Source organism: Botrytis porri (genome assembly GCF_014898465.1).
Source record: "Botrytis porri strain MUCL 3234 chromosome Unknown BPOR_007, whole genome shotgun sequence".
In the NCBI taxonomy this organism is placed as follows: Eukaryota; Fungi; Ascomycota; class Leotiomycetes; order Helotiales; family Sclerotiniaceae; genus Botrytis; species Botrytis porri.
The window spans coordinates 2,197,527-2,211,070 of record NW_024066081.1 but is presented as its reverse complement, the minus strand read 5'-3'; the positions used below and the strand labels follow the sequence as shown (position 1 = coordinate 2,211,070).

General features: G+C 43.6%; 3 protein-coding genes across 3 annotated transcripts; 2 read left to right on the top strand and 1 right to left on the bottom strand.

The window, feature by feature from the left end:
- Positions 1–1,440: 1,440 nt before the first annotated feature.
- On the top strand, positions 1,441–3,078 carry EAF01_005992 (uncharacterized protein; the record flags this gene model as incomplete). The annotated part of the gene is made up of 1 exon (XM_038914246.1): positions 1,441–3,078. One exon carries the CDS (start codon positions 1,441–1,443, stop codon positions 3,076–3,078), a length of 1,638 nt encoding a protein of 545 aa, XP_038770695.1.
- A 1,855-nt stretch (positions 3,079–4,933) lies between these two features.
- EAF01_005991 (uncharacterized protein) lies at positions 4,934–7,493 on the top strand (the record flags this gene model as incomplete). Its single annotated transcript, XM_038914245.1, has 5 exons — positions 4,934–5,315; positions 5,453–5,584; positions 5,633–5,752; positions 5,804–5,938; positions 5,989–7,493. The coding sequence occupies 5 exons, from the start codon at positions 4,934–4,936 to the stop codon at positions 7,491–7,493; spliced, it is 2,274 nt and encodes a 757-aa protein (XP_038770694.1).
- Positions 7,494–7,980: 487 nt separating this feature from the next.
- On the bottom strand, positions 7,981–9,157 carry EAF01_005990 (uncharacterized protein; the record flags this gene model as incomplete). The annotated part of the gene is made up of 2 exons (XM_038914244.1): positions 7,981–8,576; positions 8,647–9,157. The coding sequence occupies 2 exons, from the start codon at positions 9,155–9,157 to the stop codon at positions 7,981–7,983; spliced, it is 1,107 nt and encodes a 368-aa protein (XP_038770693.1).
- Positions 9,158–13,544: the final 4,387 nt, after the last annotated feature.

The following is a 13,544-nucleotide window of genomic DNA, read 5'->3' as shown; positions in this document are numbered from 1 at the left end:
CTCAGTTCTCCGGAGAATAGTAGGTAATTTATTTATTACCTTGTGGGTATTTATCGTTGATTAGGAGAACTGATGGTCTGAGGTGGGGGGGGGGGTGCGCTCGGGGGTTATGGGTATTGGGAGATGATTAGTAGGTAGCTAGGTAGCACTAGGTAGGCTCGCAGGTACAGTGGATGTGAGCTGTGTAGGGTTGATTGATAGTGCTACATACGAAGGACATGGCTTGAGTCGGGTTGAGACAGGGTCATTACGAGGTAGTAGGTAGGTACCCAGGTAGGGATTTAATGCACAATTTAAGCTTATGAAGCCCTGATGGTTCATAGCATACCTAGGTATGTATGGTTCATAATAATACATCAAATAATACCCAAATGGGTCCCATTGTCCGAGCTTGAAGAGAGCCAAGGATGCTAGGTAGAGAGGTGCATCGTACATGAATAATAGGTATATGATACCGGTAGGTGCGTGAGATACCTAGCATAGGCAAAGAGATAATAGCTATCACACACACAGTGATATAATAGCAACGAAAAAGCAATAGAAACGTGAGAAATTTGTTGGTATGTTGATGTTTGATGATCTTCATATATACATACCTATGTAGGCAATGACATGCTACCTCCTCCTTGAGTAGAGCAATAATTGTTTTCTCTGATTTATATATAATGGCACGTTCAATTTTACTTTCCAGCTCCCGACGAGTAGATGGGATGAGTAGGTACTAGGTAGGTAGAAGGTAGACAGTCATTGTCAGCCTTCTCTCATCAATCTCAGATAGGCTTGGTGCTGCCTCATTCGCATCCACACCCTCAGCCTTCCTCTTTTCAGGTTCAATTTCATACTTCACTTCCCCACATGACCATGACTGTCACCTTAGCAACAGAGCTAACCCCAGTCATTTTCTGCAAAGCATCGCAAAGCAAAAGAACTGTCCCACCTCCACTCCAACCCTCTCTTATCACTCTAGCTTACAACAACACATCATATGAATAAATCGATTTCATTACCATACACACATACATACATGCATACTACAATCGCAAGAAGAACCTCTTCCCTCTGTTCTTACTTACCCTGCAATCGCATTTGCTACCTCAATATATCAACGGAAGTTGTATCACAATTTGTCTTGTAGCCATCGCAAACAAGTCGATCGCAAAACAAATCCCTTCCGAGCGCCTATCTATACCTCCCTTCCGACTTCACACTTTCTCAACCTGGGCGCATTCGATTTCCAATACTACTCGTGCATCTACGATTCCCTAAAGATAGTACCAGCGATCGCGCAAGCCTAAGCAAGCTCGCGAATCAGTTCCATTATCCCTGGGCTCCGCACAGAATTGGAAAATTGTAATACGTTATCAGTCTTCCATGTGCTCATATTTGCTAATCTTTCCATAAGACATAACCTGCTCTACGAGGTGCACAAAACTAAAACCAATGGCTTCCACTAGCTCATTCGACGATGCGTCGACTCCACCCGATGTTTCTACTGCCGTCCAACTCACTCAAAGTTTTGCCTCATCTCAAGATGAAGGTCCTAGTCGCTTACCTTCAACATCCGTCCTGTTAGCCGTCGATTCGCAAGGTGAATTTAGAGACTCGGAGTGCGATGACTCTTTAGCAGTAAAAGATGTGTTGACGCGAAGTTCGTCATTCGGTCGACATATTTCTTCATCAACGACTCCTCCACCATCATCTCAGATATCAAATATTCATCAATCGCTCCCAAATCAAAGAACCGCAACAACGTCGCCATCTGATCTCGGATCTTCACGTGCCACAGACTCAAATGATATCAAGGCAGCCTCTTTTCCTAACATCACCCGACTACCGACTGCTCAAGAGATTGCGGACGCGTCTACAGAAGAAAAGACAGAAATGATAAAGATGCTGATTTCCGACAACAGCAAGTTGGAGAACGCAATTCGAGAATCTCGTATGGAACAAGCACATTGCAAATTACAAAACACGCTTCTGGCCCTGGAGTCTGAGGAGGCCATTAAGCATTTGGAGGCGGAACATGAATTGACGCGTCGAGAAGTCCAGGTCTTAAAACTTGCATATCAGGGGAGAAGTGATCCCCATACACCCAGTCCAGAGTATGTTTCAAGGCTCAAGGCCATCTGTAAGAGCCTGGAAACAGAGAACAAAACCATTAAACGTCGCCTTGAAAGAGCCAAGAAAGTAATAGAGGCAAAGGAAGATCAATTGGAGGCTGCTAATGAGACAAATGATCGTCTTACTCAACGTATTCGCGAAAATCGAGAGCATATTAATATCATGCGCAGCCCTGGAGGTTTCTTTCATGTTGCTACGCCGAGACTATCACACAACAGCTACCCAGCTACTCCACAACAGTACCGTCGAACGCCACATCAGACTCCCATGGCCGGTCGCTCGATCGCTGATTCTCGCGAACATGGCCAAGAACCTGGATTTGCTGCTCTCTTAGCTGCCGCTCACCATGAAAACAATAGTGCACCGTCCACTCCTCTCATCAATCAACATGCTAGCCCACGCACCCCAGTCAATAGGCACAATCGTGGTGTTCAATCCCTCTCTTCATTGCCTAACACACCCCCTTCCGCTCATCCAGGCACTGCGCAATCAACACTTCTTCCTTCTGCACAATTCATGCCACACAGTGCCTCTAGGTCAGCTTACACCAACCGCACCCCGAAACTCCCACCTCGCGAACGTCGACGTGAAAGTCGCGATAGTACCATTTCAGCTGAGGATGTTGAGGAGTTTAATCACTCTAGGTTCGAAGGACGTGGACGTGGAAGCATGGACCATGAGGAGATCCAAGAAAGCCGAGCCGCTCAAAGTGCGAATGAAATGCTACGCGCTGATCCTCGTGAATCTTTTGAGGTTGCACCTTCTAGAACCAATACTCCAAATCCTGTTACAGCAAAGAGTGAACTTTTACAGTCCAAGATCTGGGGGACTGTCACTAAACCGGTAGTTGAGAAGAGAAAACATGATGATCATCATTCTTTTGGCCATTCGAACAAGAAATCGAGGGCTTCCGATCCTATCGGCCTTGGTATTGGTTACGAAGCACCCCGAGCTTGAGATCTGATTTCTCGATATCCACCATATTGTGGGAACTAATCTGGTCTTGAGAAGTTTCTGTATGATTGAAAATCTTCACAGCGTTCTCGTCACCTTATCCTTTCATACTTATTTGTAGACTAATATATCCTATTCACCTCCCTCCCATCTGTAACTCTTTTATTGTGCGCATGAGGAGCATCAAGCATGTCTAAGATAAATAAAGGAAGCGCGGTGCAGCATGCTATAAAGGGTAAACAAGCAAGCACATCTACCTCAAGCATTATGTTCTCGCGACTGAAAGTGCTTTGGTGTTTGGCGAGGGGAAGTTGTTGGGTAAAGCAAGGAGAATTTTAGCGAGCATTTACCAGACTGATCTCTACTTGATATCTACCCCGTGAATTTAATGCCTTTTAGAATATCAACAAGAGTCTCAAATGATTCCCACGTGTCAAGCCACTGCCCTCTTTGTCAGCCCGCCTCGTATAATTGTCGCTCATAAGGCTACTGCTGCATTCGGATCAAGTTTGCAGCGGTCAGCACGCGTCAACATATCCTCCAAGCCTCCTCCAAGCCATCTTTGGGTTGCAGGCCATATCACCTTGCTGAAAAACGGCAATACTTAACACCGATACTGATATTAGCTATCTAGGTATAGAGGGATATTGAGAAATAGATACAATAATGCTACTAGATGGAAAAGCTTGAATGAATATACGGCTTTAGAAACTTGTTTCATCATGAGAGTTGTGTGGTGTAGGTATATTGTTTGGGAATATACATAGTATTTGTCGAGATTAAGTCAGCTAGAGTCATTGATCAGTGAGGGGTTGGAATACTTCCTAGATGCATAGATGGGTCCTGGTGCAAATATCAGACCGCCGTCATGGATACTATGTTTAAGCTTCGTAATTTTCGGGAATAATCCGGTTGGGTGCACCAGTCAGATGGAGCTGGGGAATGTCACTGTTTGTCAGCGAGCCACCGATTCACCTCACCGTTATTACTAGGTAGTCTCATCATCGTAAATATTGATAGAGGGAGAGGTGATTTTTATAGCAATCTACTATAAATCTCTTGGCGTGGAATACATAGATAATAACGTGGTCTCTGTTACGAACTAAAGCCCTTTAAATTCTAATCTTATTCAAGGTTGAGGGTCTTCCTAGCTTTTGTCAGAATACAAAGACTCGAACGACGCCTAGATTGCCTAAATCCTTCGAACGGTTTTGAAACTTTATTATAGTCGACTTTTGATTCGCACCTTGGAACCATATTCGAAGTGATATTGTGACTATATATAATGCAACTAAGCACGTCACTTTCAAAGGTTAATTAGGGTTTAGTATGGATTTAACACGGATATTTATAGAACATTGCGGTCCGAGTTACTAAAGAGATGAGAAACCCTTGGAATCGATTCATCTCCTGTTCTCAAAGCTCTTTCCATCATAGTTGAAGACGATTTAGACTTCGCAAGCTTACATCTCTTTGAATGTCCTATGAGGTTGTCACATTCGATTCTAGCCTATCAACCCAAGTCTTATTACAAAGATACTGCTACTCGTATAGTTAACCCTCAGAATCATACGTCGAAATAAAGTATCCATCACCTTCCTTGGCCCCACCCACCTTTTTTCCCGCTAGTGTCTTTTAAAACGTTATTTCGCTATTCGTCAACCCTATCAATACCCAGATCACAAATTTACAGGCCAGGACTTTACATTCACAACCTTGCATCTCGTTTGCCGGATCACTCGTTCCTCTCTCCCAGTATCAGATTGCAGACGAGTCTGTGGCGCAGTATTCCTTGGCTCTACATAACCCAAGGCTCAAGCCCCTACAACTGCATTAACGAGTCTGTAGCATTGCAATCATGGAGGGCAGAGTAAACACTAGCCCTCAATCTAGCAATGAGACTGGATCTGATGATCAAATGGATTTGGCGAATGCAGACTCAAATACGAGGGCTCTTCCGGCATCGTTTAAAAATGGCATGGAGAAACATAAGCATTTGACCAAGGCTGAACAGAAAGACATGTCGTCATCAATCGCAGACATCTTCAAGCTGGAGGAGTCTGTAAGTGCAGAAGATGTGGACATGGATGATGATGCCGAGGAGGTGGTGGACGTAGAGGATAGGGAGAGAAGGACGGAAAGGTTGAAAGGGGCACTGGGCAAGTTGGCGCATTTATGGTGGCAAGATTCTACGTCTATCAATGAAGCTGCAGAAAAATTGGCGGATGGGAGTCGAGATCGTGAGTTACCTTCCGAATTGCAAAATATGTCTGTTGCTTGAGATTCGGTTTCACGTGGCTAAGTGGCTCTTGTGATATGATACCACATTGTTAAAACGTGCATTCAGTGATCTAACATTGTTCTAACTGTGAAATAGCCAAATGGCGAGTACCCCTCGGAGACTCCGGTATTTTGAAGTTTTTTCTTGAGCTATTAAGTACACACACTTTACGTCATGCTCTCAAACTTCAAATATTGCGTTTGGTGGGTAATTCTTGTGCGGATACAGGTAAGCTGGACATCTTCACACTCCTCTTTCAAACTGACATCGAGATAGATGAAAACAGAGCTCGTGTCGTAGCGTCAAATTGTATGCCGTTGATTATTACTCAGTTGTTAGATACCAATTTACTCGCTTTTGCAATACCAGTTCTCTATAATGTTTGCGTCGATTATGGTTAGTACATTGCAAGTTTCGGTTTGATGGTCAACTACTGACATTTTCCAGTTCCTGCTCAACAGCAGGCGTCTAGTGCATATTTAAGCAAGGAACTCATTGCACTGATTTCAAGCCCTCGATTCAAAGATAGCGTACATTTCCTTGGATACGTATGTAAACTACTCGATCTACTTATACAACAACGTAAGTGATACATTCGAGACCAGTCAACATTTATACTAATTTGCACAAAGCTTCCGAGCCCGATACCGCACCAGATGATACACCAATTATTCTATTAAAGCTGGCTTCAAATCGCGAGAACCCAGTGGACATGGATGATTACATCGCTCTTGTCAACACCGCTGTGGCATACCTGGGACACGAAAAATTCCAGAAAACGATGGTCAAAACTCCCCAGGCGCTTGATACCGCTCTAGCTGTTCTTGTTGATTCCTATACGCGATTCGATTCTCATCCATCGATTGGCCCTTCGACAACACACGAGGACGATGCAAAGCTATTGTCGCAAATGCGCATCAACCTGAACTCAGCCCTGTCCGATATCTCAGCCTTACCTGAATTCAAAGAGGCATACCCAGTCATATCTCCATTTTCTTCTTCGCTACGCCGATGGTTATCAAGCGAACAGATACAATTACAAGTTTGTGCTTGTATCATGTTAGGTAACCTTGCTCGTACTGACGAAGCTTGTGGGTTGTTTGTACACACGGCTCGAGTTCATCTACCCCTCATATCTATACTCAAGAATGTTAACGATTCACAATTACTCCACGCTGCGCTTGGGTTCCTCAAGAACCTGGCGTTGCCTTTGAGAAACAAGGAAGTATTAGGAAGCTCCGGTATATTCGAAGTGCTTCCTAGACTTTGGCTTCTTGACATCCTACAACCAATTCAGTTATCATCCATATCCCTTAGTCGCCAACTTGTCAATGGTTCCATGGAAAATGTCGAACGAATCTGTGCACGCCTCTCAACAGATAAGAATTCACCAGCTCACGAGCGTTCAAATATTTCTATCTTAATTGCCTTGTTCGATCGTACAGATGTAGAACCAATCAAAATGGAGATCTCCCGTCTAATTACAGCTGTCTGTCGAGTCTTCACAGCTTACAGAGGTCGACCAGCTGAAGAATTGAACGATACTCGAAGAAAATTTCTCCTTCGCCATCCTGACATCGGACGACCCTTAAGCTTCATGGTCTCTCAAACCAAATGGCCAATTGTCAGAAGCGAAGGATGGTTCGTGTTCGCTCTCATGGCTAGGTACCCAGATAGTGCACAGTGCATTAGCGATATGATGCAAGATGTAACCGTCTTTCAACCTCTCGTCGAAATGCTTACCGGCAAACCACTCCTCGAATACAAGCCTGCCCTTGCAGCTAACACGCCTTCATCAACCCCACGAAGTGAATCTCTCGGAATTTCAAGTCTCGAACTTCAAACCCCCGAACCGGAACCCGTGCAGCCTCGAGCGCAAGCAGCAGAAATGGCACGTCTTGATCGAGAAAATGCGCTGGTGCTTGTGAGTGAGCTACTAAAGAATAGAGGGGCGGAAATGGCAGTCATGAGACGCACGCTCTTTGAGGATTTGTTAAAAGGAGGTGGAGAATTAGTCATGAGTTATCGACAAGCAAAAGAAGAGAATGGTCCTACAGAGTGGAGAGAGTCGGACCATGGGAGCACGGGAATAAACCTTTCAGAGGTGGCCGAGGAGAGTATTCGCGAGTTTACGTAGGATGTGGGAAAGGGGTAGGGGGCATGAAGCGGTGACTGGGAGTGGAATTATGTAGATGGGTATAGGCATGTGAGACGGTGTTGGGGCGAATACATAGCTAGCCGCGTGGGGAAAATACATGATAGTAAGAAAAGATCATTACTATTTTGACCGTCTTTATCTTCGCGCTCTCCCGTCCTGCTTTATTCTAGGTTGACATAATCATGTGCAGATGATGATAGACTGTGCTACATGCATATACAAGAATGACCAAGGGGCACTAGATGGATAATGCGTATGAAAAGCATGGTTTGCAATGAAGTCTGACGGATCTATTTGTAGGGGTACCGACATCAAATCGGCATAGGTTGAAGTGAGTGCATGAGGAGTCGTACCCAATATTTTTTGATATAGTAAAGCAATATAACTATCTTAATGGACTACATATAGTATTCGACCTATCTCAATAAACTAAGTTGCCATCCCTACAATCAGTAACCCTCCACCATCATCTAAAAACAAAAATCTCAATTTCCTGACCCTCCTCTCCCACCATTCCCAACGGTACTTTACACTTCTCCACAACTCCAAATCCTTCTTTCTCCATCAGCTCAAAAAATACCATTTCACTATCATGTCTCACTTTCATCGCGAGCAGAACGAGCATTCCTTGATTCCCATCTCTCACTCTAGTTAATGTGTGTACCAAATCTGGTACCACATCCGGATTGTACGTACAATCCGCCACGACCACCAACTCCCACCTCTCGTCTCGCACATCTTGCGGAAGTGAGGCCGACCAATCCAGTACTTGGTGAGAGCAGGAGTTACAGAGTGAGACATCTGCATCTGGAGCCATGGCAGAAAGATTCTTCTCCAGTATCTCCGAGGCTTCGGGGAGATCGGTGAGGAGGATTTTGTTAATTCGATCCGAGAAGATCTTCGCGAGTGTGATACCTACAATTCCGCATCCGGCTCCCAGCTCAAGAATATTGATCTCTTGTTGCGTGCTCAGAAACTTTTCTAGAGTAGGCAGGGAGTCGGCAGGGTGGGAAGAACTCCCAAGGGATGAGAGATATGATGAGAGCACTAGACCCGCATCCCCTACATCATAGAAATGCATTAGTTACCATAGGAAAAAATACCCACCTACCTTGAACCCGAGAAAACCTACAGATGTGTCTTGCGATACTTTCCCCCGTTTCTTCCCAGATGTGGATGTGATCCCGTCTTCCAGAAGCAGTACTGAAAACCCGTTCGGCCATACCCTCCGACCTTGTGGCTCCAGATTTCAGATCGATACTCCTACTCCTCACCTTCACGATTCCTCCCTCATTCTGGCTTCTTCCCAAAACATCCTCGAAAGAACCGACACCATATGTATTTTCCGCAGGTCCCACAATCATCGTCGTCCATTGTTCCACTCCACGCGGTACTTTTATCGGTATTTGGATTTCTAAACTCCTCATCCCATTTGTGCCTTTCCATATATATTCTTTCCCGCTGCCAAGACTTTTCTCATCAATTTCTATTTCCGCACGAAGTTTCACATCGGAAATCAAATATGATTCTCCCAAATCCGTCGTGATGGTAATCTTCGCAGAGAGTATTCGAGGAGAAGACGGGGATGCGGAGGATGCAATTGGTAGCAGACGAGGCTGCTTGAATAACCGTATGTAATGCATAATGTCTTGTAGTATTTCGCCCGGGAAAGATCGATCCGCAAAATGTAAGTATAACAGCCTGGTAGGAACACAGGCAAGGCTAGACAGAGAGCTTAAATCCTTCAGCCTTTGAGGCTAATCTCCTCGTTCCAGCTCTAACTTCCGTAATCGTTATCGCACACTCCTATTCCTACGGTGCGGCTCAGTCACACACCAACTAGTATGTAGATATGTATGTCTCAGCCCAGCACGGTAATTGGTAATTCCGAAACTCCCGTCTATCACCACATATACTTTCCCAAAGAATTTCCTAGTCGCCGTTTAACGTTTTCCCTTCGTGCATATACATATAGCGTAACACAGTACGCACGCAATATTGTCCGCGCCGGTCGTAAAAGTAATCTTAACTTTAACAAACTATCCAATGCACACACTCAATCCCATGCATCTCTCCCAGAAAACCCCTGGGGTTAAGCCTCTCTCACACAACTCACGCAGTCTCCCTTCCTTTCTTCTTCCGTCCAACGTTCCACGTTCCGCAACCAACCTTTTGGCTCCGTTGTGTTGATGCTTGACGTACGTCGTGTGGATATGTATAGAATGGCGAGATGCCTCAAGGGGACTAGGTGGTACTGGAAATGTTGAAATCTTTTCTTCGCATTGCATGCACATTGCACACTCCCTTTTTAGTCGCTATGTCGTAGAAACATGGCAAATCTACCCCCTCGTTTCAAATTCTTCCTTTCCCGTTTATCGACGCATCCACCCTTCACGCTAATTTAGCTTTTGGCTTGGACCATGTCATGTTCCTTCCTCGTTCGTCGTTTCTTTCCGTTCTCACCCCCCTGAAGATTAAATTCCTTCCACGTTCTTTTATATCGACAACCTGGTCGTTAATTATGGATGGAGCTGGTGGTCAGAAACTTCTAATCTTGAATCCTTTCGTGTATCATTGATATCACTCTAAATCTACTTATGACAGGGCTGTTACTCTTTTGCTATTCGTTTTTCTAGCTGTGACATACATACATAAACTTTCTCTACCACGCCTTGCTGCAGGTCAAATTCTGCAACCCTTCCGTCGCTTACCTCTCTCTATACAGAGTACAGTATAGCTTGTGGCTGTTGTGATTCTACCATCTGAATGAACTATAAATAGTTCGTTATTGTAAATATGTGCGCAGATGCAGTGTTGAGAAGAGGCACAGCTTCTTTGAGAAGGTGTGTGTGCGTGTGTGTGTGTGTGTGTGATACTGTACTGAGAATGGGTATCGGATGCTGTGTGGCCATAAGCGCACAACATGGTAATTAATATGTGAGTGTTTTGGGATTTATCCAATTACCCTGACCTAACCATCATCCGTTCCATTTCCCATTTACCGATTCATCGTATCCCAGATCAAGCCAGATATTGTCATGATGATGCTTAGGGTCCCTAATAGCGGAAGCCTAAATGTACATGTGATATTGAAGTGGTTGGTACAAGACAAATCCAAGTTTTTATGACTTCTCAAGATACTCCAAGAACGAATTGGATGATTGAGAAAGGGCTGTCTCGTCACCGAACCCAAAGAAGATCCTAGATAATCCAATCATATCATGATTCAACCACGACAGCTGAAAATATTATAACGGTTCTCTACGCTTGGTTTCGGTACTTTTGCTCAGCCCTCATCTAGTGACATAGATCATTCATCGAGCGCCAACCCAACTGCTCGGGCATCGATGATTCATACCATGTCCCACTATCCAGCTTCAAGCGCTACATCAGCATCAGCATCAGCATCAGCATCAGCATCAGCATCAGCATCGACGTCAAATACTCTAGTCTGACATATTGACATCTTGACATCTTGACAACCTGATATCATCCCATAAAGATATATTCGCACAAGTAACCATAACACACGAATAATACTCGTGCTCAACCATAGTAATAGTCATCCCGAGCACGGAAGCCCCGAAAAAAGAAATGGTTTACAACATTTCCATTTCCATTCATCATTGCATCCGCATACCCAGAACGCAAGCGGCGAGTCAGGGGGAAGGGAGCACACATTATTTTGGGGACAGAACACTGCATTCTAGTAATACAATCTCAGAAAAGGGGAAGACAATAAATACGCAGTCCACCTATCATCTGCAAGGATTGAGATTCTATTTCTCATATAAATAATCCATATCTGCAAAAAGATAAATCTTAGGTGATATTGATAATTGGTGATACCTTTCTTATTCAGTATATGGTATGGCTAGTTGCGCTTGCTTACAAGGTGGGTGGGGTCGTTATATATATGGCTATGGATATATTATTCCAACGAATGTGAATCCCACTCCGCTGACTGTAAGAAGATGGAGGGACGCCAATAATAATCAAATTAGATTTGATTTCCCAAGAGATGTGGTGTGGAATGGTGAGCGACATAGTGCACCACACCAACCATACCATACCATACCATACCATACCATACCACACTACACCCTTTTCCGAGAAAGGTGGTCACAAATGGGCAGCCTCGCAGTTACATGTGATGGGAACACTACTGATGCTGGGTAAAATGAAAATGAAAATGAAAATGAAAATTTAGAAAAGACTAAGACTAGGATGAAATAGGGATTTGATTGGAAGGATATGCGATGATGATTTGTTCTATTGCAACCCAGAGCTGGGTTTTCTCTCCGAGCTGCATTTAGAGCAGTGTAAGGTCAATTTTATCTAATGTATATATATATATAGTATGAAGTATGTATGTATGTATGTATGTATGTATGTATGTATGTATGTATGTATGTATGAATTATCTAGTCTAATCACAAATCAATCTACACGGTCGGAAAAGAAAAGAAAAGAAAAGAGCAAGAAAAAAGAATGATGCAAACATAGATCTAGATCTAGATCTTCTCCAAATTCAAATAAGGTTATCTATCTAAGGTTATTCTATATCCAACGAGGTATCTATTAGGTACTTGCGATATTTGAAATATCGAACTATATGATACGATATGATGTGATATGATATAATTGAACATTGAGCCAAATCAAACTACACCAAACCTAGCAAATTGATTGTGAGAATACAATTCAACATGATACAATACAATACATTGCAGCGCAGCGCAGTGCAGTATACATCTAATATTCCAGTAACTACATAAATAAGCGAAAAGAATCATCCATCCATCCATCTTATTAAACATAAACAAAATCCATACCAATTTTCTATCCCTGCATTCCACAATCTCTCCTCCTCATCTCATCTTCTCCTCCTCCTCCTCCTCCTCCTCCTCTCCAAACCATACCCTATATCCTCTGACCTATATCCTCTATCCTCTCTCCTCCCCCTTTCATCATATACCTAACCACCCTCCAACTCATACTTACAATTTATACACATGGCATATCATATCATATCATATCATATCATATCATATCGTATCATATCTCATAGCAACACAAACCCAATCCCATCCATTCATTCATTCAATTCCCCATCGAATACTACATACACAAATATATATACCTAAATAGTAGCTAGATAGTTAACCATCAATCAATCAATCCATCCATCCATTATTACCTACCATCCAGAGAGGTATTCAAGTTCCTACTACTTGGTACAAGTATCCAGTTAGTTTCGTTTTATGATTTTGATTGTTAAGGACATTCGATGGGATTGGATTGGATATTTCCTTGTAGATATATGAATAGATAGATACCATCATTCAACTTGACTGGTTGACAGAAAAATAGATAGATCAAAATAAACCCACTAACCGAAAAGAGTAAAGAATTTATCATGATCTACTCTACTCACACACGAAGGACGCTACCTACATACCACCACTCTCCCTGTCCTCCTCCCTATGCTCCCCTCCCTTCCCTTCCCCTCCCCTCTCCACTTCCCGCCGTATAGCAAAACTCGCCAGGGTTAATCACTTCCATCTCCATCTCCATCCCCTTCCCCATCCATCCGCGCATTTCTAATTCTCTATACGAACTACACTCCAAGCCTTGCATCTCAAATCTCAAATCTCAAGACAATACTATCAAGATAATAATACACCTACCATATATATCACCTAAGTTACTACACTCCCATTTCCTGAGAAGACGAATATCCTCCCCTCCCATCTACCCATCTACCCATCTACCCATCTACCCATCTACCCATCTACCCATCTACCCATCTACCCATCTACCAATCTACCAATCTACCCATCAAACTACCTACTCTCTCTTCTCCATCATTCCTTCTTAACCATTAGACATTAATGAATAGCCCGTACACACTACGAGGGCGTGTTTTGATGGAGGGCCCGGATCCGTGCATATGCGTAAATAATGAGGGCCCTCATCAAAAACACCTCCTCGTGCATCTATTTTGAAACCCCAGGGCCAAGGGGGCAA